The 10,797-nt window shown below is 32.6% G+C and overlaps 1 protein-coding gene across 2 annotated transcripts in view; it reads right to left on the reverse strand.

Annotated features, from left to right (window-relative positions):
* Positions 1–10,797, reverse strand: part of LOC134695385 (ecdysone-inducible protein E75-like) — a 66,349-nt gene that overhangs the window by 43,936 nt on the left and 11,616 nt on the right. For both annotated transcript variants that reach the window (XM_063556619.1, XM_063556618.1), the window contains exon 2: positions 658–1,408. In XM_063556619.1, the coding sequence (XP_063412689.1) occupies positions 658–1,237 (580 nt within the window). In that variant the 5' untranslated portion in view covers positions 1,238–1,408. The remainder of the gene's footprint in view (positions 1–657; positions 1,409–10,797) is intronic.

The raw sequence follows: 10,797 nt of genomic DNA on the forward strand, positions 1-10,797 counted from the left end.
CAATTATTTTGAAAAAAGAAGAATCATTAAAAGATATTTCAGAAAAAAAAGATAAATGCATCATTTCAAAATATGTAACCTTAGACCATTTACTGTATTTAATTAAATTTTGCATAACAGAGAACTAAAGTGAATATTAAATTTTGTATCGAATGGTACAGTATATGTGCGCGTCTGAAAACTAGTATGATTTTGGAAAGACTGTTCTATCCTCTGAATATTCTATAACATTGGTACAAGTGAACAAGTTATGTGACGGTCTTTCATTTCTGTTTTCTTTAATTGTTCTGCGCATTATTCTCTATTCTTTAACAACCCTTTTTTCTCAAACTCTTTTTTGTTTCGCCTATTTTTCTCTATTACTCTTTGTTCTGTGTACTTTGTCCCTTTATTCTGTAAACCCCATTGAGACCCTCTTATATTGAATTTTTAATTAATAAATATCTTTGTTTTTGTCATTCGCGACATAATAGGTACTACTTGTTGGACAGGATCTTCACATCATTTAGGGGCATATGAGGGCACAACCCAGTTTTTGGTGAGCTTCGAATTTCTCAGTCGGAAAGAAGAAACAAAAATTATATTTCGCATAACTTCGCTAAAAAAATTCTGAAGAACAAGTGATCTTATTCAACAATTATATAAAGACTACCATACCTCTTTTAGCATTCTTTGAAGGCCGGGGAGGAAATGTTTTTGATTCAATGTCTTTTCCAGTCAATGAACCTGTCCTATTTAGAGTATCGTCTGCTGAAATTATTACTATGTCATCCTTTTCTGACAAATTACTACTTCCGATGCTTTTTCCGGAAGTGCTTCCGCACAAAGAAGTCGTCTCACTTTCACATGAATCAGTGTTTTCTATATTTTTTTCGGATCTGTCTCCGTCCTGGAAACCTTTCCAATCATTTATGTTAGCATTGTCTCTCGTCGCTATTGAACAATCATCAATGACTTCCGAGTTAAATGTTAATGATTTAATACCAGTGTCTAACACTTGCTGCTGAGCATGCATTGAATCCTTCACCTTCAAGTCTTTATTGAGATCAGAGGTTTTGTCTTCATTGGTACATGACCCTTTGACATCAGTTTTTGCTGCATTGGCTATTTCACCGCCTACATGCGCATTGGCTATTTCACTACCTACATCCGCATTGACTATTTCACGCCCTCCATGCGCATTGATATGAGACCCTTCTAATAATTTCTGTACAACTAGACCCTCGTTTTCAGTCATTCTTATCCTTCATATCAAGAATTATAGGTTACTATTCAATCGGCAATCCTCGGGACAGTCCGTTACTTTAGAATCAGCCGAGTTGTGACGAATTGGTTACTATTATGTATTGGAATGAATAATTAAAATGCTCTCTGTGTATTAACAGGAAGTAATCAGCATCAAGTCAACCTGAAACAATACAAAGCAATAAATTCCAGGAAATAATCAGCATCTAGTCAACCTGAAACGTTACAATACAAAGCACAAAGCAATAAGTTCAACTATTTAGCCGAGTGTAAAAGGCAAAAAAAAAACCAGGTTACTGGCTTAATATAACTATTAGCTTTTTAAATAGGCATTAAAACTTTTATATACGATGTAATTTTTACATTTATAAGGGTATTGGCAACCATTAAACACATTAAATCAACATGTCTTTGTATTTTATGTTGTGCACATGCAAGTATGAAGATGTGGTATGATTGTAAAAAGAAGATCTCTCCATCAGATATCAAAATGAAGTAGACGTTACCAACTATAGGTCAAACCCAAAACCATATCCCGATATTTTGTTCCATTTTGATTCTTTTGATAATTATAGCCTTCTGTGATAGAAAACTATATTAAATTTCTTTTATTTTATTAAACCTTTTTTAAAAATATATAATTAAAAGCCTAAATTAGCAACACTAGCATTGTGTATTATAATATTTTGAATAATTACTTATTAAGAATTTACGAACACAAAATGCTATCCACCAAGTTATTTTGTTTTTTTCTCAAAATTTAACACTGTAAAGAATTGAAAAAATCTGGATTTAGATACAAAATTTTTGTCATCTGTTTGGCCACAATATTTATTTTGATTAAATAAGGGGTCAGATTATATTTTTTTTTAAACATACCCCTCCCCCTCCCTTTTGAGGTAACATCATAAATAGTCATTCCCTTATGTCCTATTTTGATTAATCCAGAAAAAAATATAATACGGGTAAAAATTATATAGTGTAAGCATAAACATGATGTGGGCGTTCATTTATACATATCATTTATGTATCTGCCTATGGTTACGAACACACAAATGCAATTATATAATATATTGTATATGATAGATGCTTCTGAGAGCATCGGATGACATCTCTCTCTATTTGTTTTAAAGACCTTGGTGTGATTCAGAGCATGTAATCTATTTATAATCATTCTGCGTTTTAAAATTTTATATGAGTCGTAAAAAAAGGTAGATTGACATGCTTATCTAGTCTATAAATGGTAACTAAAGAACCAACTACATAATTACTTTAACTACAGTACAGTTACTGAAAGCTAGTTCAAACCAAATAAAAAACGACCGAGAGATTACAATTATTTCCACAGACTACAATATATAAGCAGTAGATAACTTATATCAATTTTATAAATGGTAACTATAGACCCAACTACAGTTACAGTTACTGAAAGCTAGTTCAAACCAAATAAAAAACGATAGATTACTACAATTTGTTCCACAGACTACAATAAAAGTAGAACATAGCTTGTATCTATATTATAAATGGTAACTGTAGACCCAAACACACATGATTACGGCTAGTTCAAAACAGATTACTACACTATTGTCAACATACTTCAATATATTTATCAGTGGCGGATCGAGAATTTTTCATAAGTGGGGGCCTTTCGACTGCCTACGAGAAGGTCCTCTCCCGTCATGCTTCAGTGATTCCCTATATAATTAACCATTTTTTCCCAGGAAAGCGGGGACGGGGCCCTTGAAAACCCCTCTAAATTTGTCTCTTAGTATAGCTCCAGAAACTTAATGCAAAGTCATGAAACGTATCGACAAGAAACACAGGACTTTTATCTTATATTTATAGTATAGCTAAATGAACAACACTGTTGTTGAATTTCTTGGCTCTAAATGCAGCCTATACCATAAACCTTTGCATGATTAGATTCAACACTTCAATTCCAATTAAACGGTCCATGATACCCCAAATATGTTTCAATTATCGCAAGATGTATTTTTGTAGTAAATTCGGGGTCTTTATTTTTTTTTATTTTAAATTTGCGGTATGGGTTTTCAATAATTATTGAAGGTCGTAAGACCTGCAACACACACAATCACATGATCATTTTGTTTGGTGAAGACAAATTAAGACAAATCACATAAAAGCTAAAAAAAACCAAGAAGCTACCTTTAGTAACGTTATTCATAAGCTAATAGAAGTAACACAAATTATAATAACTATAAACACAACCGCGAACACCAACACTAAGGGAAAGACCAATTACAACAAAAAGGGGGGCTATACCCCCCCCCCCCAACACATATATTCTGATACCCGATTTGATATAAAATGGTGAAGCAGATGACGGAAAAGATATTCCTAATCAAGGTTTTCCCCATACCTTACAGTTAAATTGAGAATGGAACCGGGGAATGTGTCAAAGAGACAACAACACGACCATAGAAAAAACAACAGCAGAAGGTCACCAACAGGTCTTCAATGTAGCGAGAAATTCCCGCACCCGGAGGCGTCCTTCCGCTGACCCCTTAACAAATAGTACACGTTCATAATCTGTGATAATGAACGCCATATTAAACTCCAAATTGTACACAAGAAACTAAAATTAAAATAATACAAGTGTATATTTTGAAGGAAAAAAAATATTGATAGCGCCGAAAAACAACTCAACAAAACAGTCGCTTTTTGTGCAAACACATTTGCTCACTCAAACAAAGAATACCCTCATACCTCCCCTCCATTTTTTTTAGTTAAATGATTACTTCCTAAGAGACGACATCAAAAGTTCAATGAAGGATAACAAAAACCTACTTTCGCCTGGTATTTTCACTGATCACCTACCCCGCCTCTTAACTTAATTTTGGAAAAATTGATTGACCCATAAGAATATATGTAAAATGTAAATTAAACAAAACTTGCAGCAATTTTGACCCCACCCCACACTACATTTTTTGAAAGTATTTGAATTAAGTTGTTTATCCTTCATTGATCTTTTGATGTCGTCCCTAAGTTAATGAATAATCCACATTATCTTGAATTCAACTTGTTTTGTATCTAGATGACAGTACACATTAAATAAGAATTTAACATGAATGTCGTACGGTGACCTATATTTGTTTGCTTCTACGTCAATTGGTCTCATTGGCAATCACACCACATCTTCTTATTTTTATAAGACATGATATATCTGAACAAAGGCGTAATCCTAATGAGATGAAATATATGAGGCCCCATCGTGGGGTGTCCAAGTAATCACATAGTCATAATATTCCCCCAATATAAACACATGGACATTGTTTTTTTTTAATTTTTAAACATGACAATAAAAATGAAATAAAGTCCGGAATTCACAAATAATCAAACTATCAATATGAAATATTTGGTCTGGTGTTCAAAAACCATTAAAACGAACAAATAATTACATAATCAAGAACCCCATGGGCTCTCACACAAAGTAAATGCAAATCACTATAATTTTATGAATATATCTTATCACCAGCTTGTTACTTTCAGTGGCGGATCCAGAGGGGGGGTTCCGGGGGTCCGCACCCCCCCTTTATTTTGGCCGATCAATGCATTTGAATCGGGACATATGTTTGCACCCCCCTGCACCCCCCCTTTGCCCTGGGCTAGCACCCCCCCCCCTTTCGAAAATTCCTGCATCCGCCACTGACTTTTACATCTGCAACATACGTAATGATAACTGATATTTGATTCGGACTTCTTTTAAACTGGATTTTCCTTTGTGTATTGATATGTGTTTATTTATTCTACATTGGCTAGAAGTATAGGGGGAGGGTTGAAATCTAAAAAAAAAACATGTATAAATAAACTTATCATAGATACCAGGACTAAATTTAGTATATACGCCAGACGCGCGTTTCGTCTACAAAAGACTCATCAGTGACGCTCGAATTCAAAAAAGGTAAAATCCCGCTTCATAATTGCTCCTTTGTCAGATTTTTTTCATGTTTTTTTTAGTTCATTTATATTTTGTGGAGGTTAGTGTGGCGTCCATTTTACCGAATTAGTACACAATTGTAGTAAGGGGCCAGCTGAGGACTTCCTCCGGGTGAGGGGTTTCCTCGCTGCGTTGAAGACCCATTGGTGTCCTTCGGCTGTTGTCTGCTCTTTGATTGGGTTGTTGTCTGCTCGTTGGTCAGGTTGTTGTCTCTTAGGCATATATCCCATGACCATGCTCAATTCTATGAATCCCTAAAAAATGCTGTACTTTAAGGGGGGTCGGACCTTTATCGGGACTCTGGGATCAGGTGTTTTTAGCTATTGGTTTCGGAATTGATCCCTGCAGGATCCTAGATTTCTTTTTTCGAAATTCGGGATGTCGGGATTTATTTTATTTTAAATTCAGGACCTCAGGATTTCATGTTTTAAGCCCGAGATTTCGGGATCAGGACCCCACCGACCCCTTCCCCCCTTTTTAATGATAATACTAGAATGATAACAATAGAGAGGCGAATATCAGCGAAACAACAACAAAGGGTAAGGGAGGACTCAACAATCGAGTTGACTATAAACAGTGAAACCTGTTTAAACCGAACCTCTTCGAGATTTGAGATTTTGTTTGGTTTTGGCCGATGTTCAGTTTTATCATAATCACAACACATGCAATTTGATATGACGGTTTGTAGCCAGGTTTCACTGAACATTCTTTTCTAATCAAGAACAAAAAAAAACCAATGGTTTAAAAAAGTTAAGTTCAAGGACAAAACATGCTAAATCATTGTCTATAGATCTAACTCTCCATAATCGTTCGTGTGCCATTCCCATAACAGATCTACTCGATAATCTCGTAATATAATGTAATAAAATGCCACTGACCGTTATTTGATAAAAATTCTTCAGTGCTATTTAGACAGTAAGTATGGGTTTTTACTCATTGCTGAAAGCCGTACGTTGACATAAAGTTGATAACGTCTGCGTCATTTTGTCACTGCTGCTGAAGAAATGTCCCATTAGCAATCATACCGCCTCTTCATATTTTCATATTCTAGTTATATGGTACAAATGTACTATTCAGTGATAGACTATATAAATGCATTAATTTACATATAAAACTGAATAATTAAAAGTACAAATGACCCATATTGTAGCTATGAACTTTCGAAGGATAAAAATTACACAACACAATTTGCATTTTTTTTCAGAAATCTGTTACCATGTACAGAATATGCAATATGTTTTGCGTTTTATGAATATAATCGCTATTTTAAATGTCACCGCTGTTTTCTCTGTTACCATGGCTATGATTTCGTCTCAGGAGCATTTAAAAGATTTTTTTTTAAATTAGTCTTTCAACTCATAGATTATCCAGATTAAACTAGAAAACAGCAGAAATCTTCTTTTTTATATTTTTTTATTTTCTAGACCTATATGAATTTGGAAAAATTAACAAATATCATTTAAAGCGCAGATCACTCCTCCTTGAGCTTTAGGGGGTGAGACTGGGGGTTTATAGAAACAAAATGGACAAATAATATAAAGTATAGATAATAAAGAGCTTCTTAAAATTAAATATAAAGAATCATTATACAGAAAAATGAGCTGCTAAAAAATAAATATGAAGAATTATTATAGAGAAAAACTGAGCTTCTAAAATATAAAGAATTATTTATAATTATAGAGAAAAATGAGCTGCTAAAATATAAAAGTATAGAGAATAATTGGCAAAAAGTAAAAATAACAGAAACAAATGGTACATGTATACACAATTATTTATAGAATTCAGAAATGAAGGACCCCCTTTCACCAATCTATACCCTCTATTAAAGAACAGTTTTAAAGGGGTTTGATAATTTGAAGATGAGGGATGCTTTAATGGTTATTCTGTCTGAGCTTCGAAACACATTTTTCTATTTATGGCGCATTAAATCACTCAAAAGCTGCAATCATTTTCCGTACAGTACCAACATGAATGTACCATTATATCCACTAGCCCAATATAGCTAACACTTTGGTACTGGTCTGAAAATGGGATATTTTTTTTTATTCAAATTTGCAAATATTCTAGAATCACAATAAGATATTATCATCAGTTTTTTCTTGTTCTATATTTTCGGATTATTTTGAATTTAAATTGACAAAAAGATATACATAAAGGTATGAATGTCATTTTCTTTAAATCTAATAATATAGAAAAATACATCAATTATGTTCAACATAATGTTAATTTCATTCAGTATTATGTTAATGACATTGACATAAGTACGACCTTAACACTCTAGTACAAAAATGTCAAGTTTTCATTTCACTAAAGTCGAGTTGACATATTTGACCTGAAGTAACAACTTCACTTATGACCCGAATAATCCAGTCGTTATATGTCACTTACTACTATCACCCCATTAACTCTCTGGAGGTCAATGAACGTAATAAAGCGCTGTGTCATAACGATTTTCCACGCCTATAACCTAACAAAAAAGTATTTCGCCTATATGAACAATCTTTTTATTCAGCATCTGGTAAAAACAAATATTTTTGTGCAACAAATTTCAAAATTTATATTTCATATAGATTGATAACAAAGATCTGACAAATAAGCTTTTTGGCAATGTTTGCAATTAATTTTCAAATACTGCACCTGTCGCAAACTGATACGTAACACAAATTACAAAAGTATTTCGACTATCTGACACCACAGGCAGACAATTTGGAAAGTAAGAAAAAAGACAAAACTATGACTGCAAAGAAAGTTAAAACGTCTAATGAAATTCTGCAAGATACACTAAATAGGACATTACAATGTTACAAATAGGAAGCTTCAACAACAACTTCGGATTATCTAGGTTCTCCTGTAGGACAGACGGATTTTTCAATTCTATGAAATTCTGAAGGAATTGATTGATAGATGTACCTGTACATCCATTCTTATTAATATCTAACTTTTAAAACCACTGTTTTCTATTCTTTATTTTGTTTGCCCTTATAATAAACCTTCAATTTTTGCCTTTATTCTCTATTATGGTAAATACACCACTCCCCCTTTTTTTCTCAACCTAGAATACTTTATATTTTTGTTTTCAAATCTAGAAAGCCAAAAGATTTTTCTCATTGTTGAAGGCCGTACGGTTGCTATACATGCTGACATGCACTTCTTATATTGATAGTTGTCTCAAGGGCAATCATACCACATCTTCTAGTTTTGATACTGATCATATCACTTTAAACCATCTTTTTCGTTTAAATATCTCCTTTTGATACTGACACTACTTTCAGTATATTCATTTGTGATTTCAGAATGTAACTAACACATTTTATTACTGATAATACCACTCTTTAACCATCTTCTTCGTGTAATACTGACACTACTTTAAAATTTAGTATCTTTCTGTAATTTGAGAATGTAGCTTACAAAAGTATATTTAATTTAAGAATGTAACTTACAAAATTTATTTGTTAGTTTTAAGAAAAATAGAAAACAAAAAAAATCACGGAAATGTCAAATTGTAATTAATCATTGATGCACAAAAATTGATCAACTAACTGTGACAGATGCAGTACAATACGTAGGTGTTGTAAGATCTAGTATGAATACATTTATCTCATGGTCACATCGATTTTTACAGCATACAAATATCAATCAGCGTCTGAAACTATTTTATTAAGTTTATTTTGATCTTATTATATTTGGATGGACAGATATAGCATTGACCCAATTGTTGTTCTGTGTAACATGTCGGTTTTAGTGATTGCAGTTCTTTTTTTTTTAAACCGGAATCATGGGTATAAATTAAACATTTAATTCGATTTTTCACAACATAGAAATATCTATCAATCAGCATTTGAAACTATTTTATTAAGTTTATTTTGATCTAATTATATTTGGATGGGCAGTTATAGCATTGACCCAATTGTTGTTCTGTGTGACACGTCGGCTTTAGTTATTGCAGTTCTTTTTTTTTAACAAGAATCATGGGTATAAATTAAACGGTTGCCTCCATTTAATTCGATTTTTCACAGCATAGAAATATCTATCAATCAGCATTTGAAACTATTTTATTAAGTTTATCGTGATCTTATTATATTTGGATGGGCAGTTATAGCATTGACCCAATTGTTGTTCTGTAGAAGTCGGCTTAAGGAGGCGCATAACACTACAGGGAGATAACTCTGAAAAGAAAATAGCTATCTTTTTGATTTTTTTTTTGGTATTTTTGTCAAAGAGTCAAAGTATATAATTTGTCAAAATTTGATGAAAATAAACGAGCCTTATTAATTTTTAGCCAATGTAAAATTGAAAATGGAAATGGGGAATGTGTCAAAGAGACAACAACCCGACCATAGAACAGACAACAGCAGAAGGTCACCAATAGGTGTTCAATGCAACGGGAAACTCTCGCACCCAGAGATTTTTTTCTGCAGTTTTTTTAACCAGAAAAAAAAACAGAAATTTACAGACAAAAACCAGATAAAACGTATGATACAGAGCTGCATGCGCATGAATTGTATAACCGGAATAACCTTCGTCAGTAACACTCTTGACCAATCATATCAAAAGCTATATCAATTTAGCGTTTGTTAGCATCACTTTGGGATGAGAATATTTTAAAGTAAAAAACCATAATCCCATTTGAATTTAAATGGTCGTTCCCCAAATATATGCAGTTTATAATACATATGTGAAATAGTGAAAATTAAGTCATAATACATCATATGGTCATTTCAATAAGGAAAAGACGTTTACTAATTGGGAAGACATCAAAAGTTCAATGTACATTGTAGATTTCACTTACACCCCTTTTTTTTGTTTAACTCCCCCTCTTAACTTAATTTGGGAAAAAAAGATTGACAACTATTGATACATGTAAATTGATTTTGGATTCACATAACTTGCAGCAATTTTTACCCCCCCCCCCCCCCCCCCCCAAAAAAAAAAAAAAAAAAATAAAATAAAATAAAAACCAACAAAAAAATATTTGATTTAAGTGAGACTCTCAGTATACACATCACTGAAGATATAAAATAATACACAAACCTAAACGAATACGGGTGAGTGTTCCGAGATTTTAGTATTCCATTCTTTGTTCATTTATGATAAGAAAAAAGTTGAAATATATGTTTAAGTAAAAAAAAAGTTGTAGAAATATAATAATACCTGCACATGCGCAAAGGTATTCAAGATATAACCTCGAACTATTGATCTTTTTGATAGTCAACCATGATGATATAATATTTAAACAATTCACAATAAGATGTTATATATTAACATACTTGTTATGGACAATCTTTGAAAGATGAGTTAGTATTGATATTAATCCGACAATATACATTTCGATGTAACCGCAATGAGGGTCTATGTGGGGTTTATATAATAATAATGGGGTTGGGGTTGAGTGATGCAGAACAATTGGGAAAAAAATCAAACATAAAGTCGAAATAAATTCAGAATAGAAAAATAAGGATAAAAATCAGAAGAAAAAAAAGGTTTGAAAAAACACCTTCCAGAACCTGTGCTTTTACTCTGATGTACATGTAACAAAAAAACTGACACACATATATGTATTGTCTGCTTTAATCTTATGTAACATATGTGCATCT

The sequence above is a fragment of the Mytilus trossulus genome, chromosome 13 (genome assembly GCF_036588685.1).
Source record: "Mytilus trossulus isolate FHL-02 chromosome 13, PNRI_Mtr1.1.1.hap1, whole genome shotgun sequence".
In the NCBI taxonomy this organism is placed as follows: Eukaryota; Metazoa; Mollusca; class Bivalvia; order Mytilida; family Mytilidae; genus Mytilus; species Mytilus trossulus.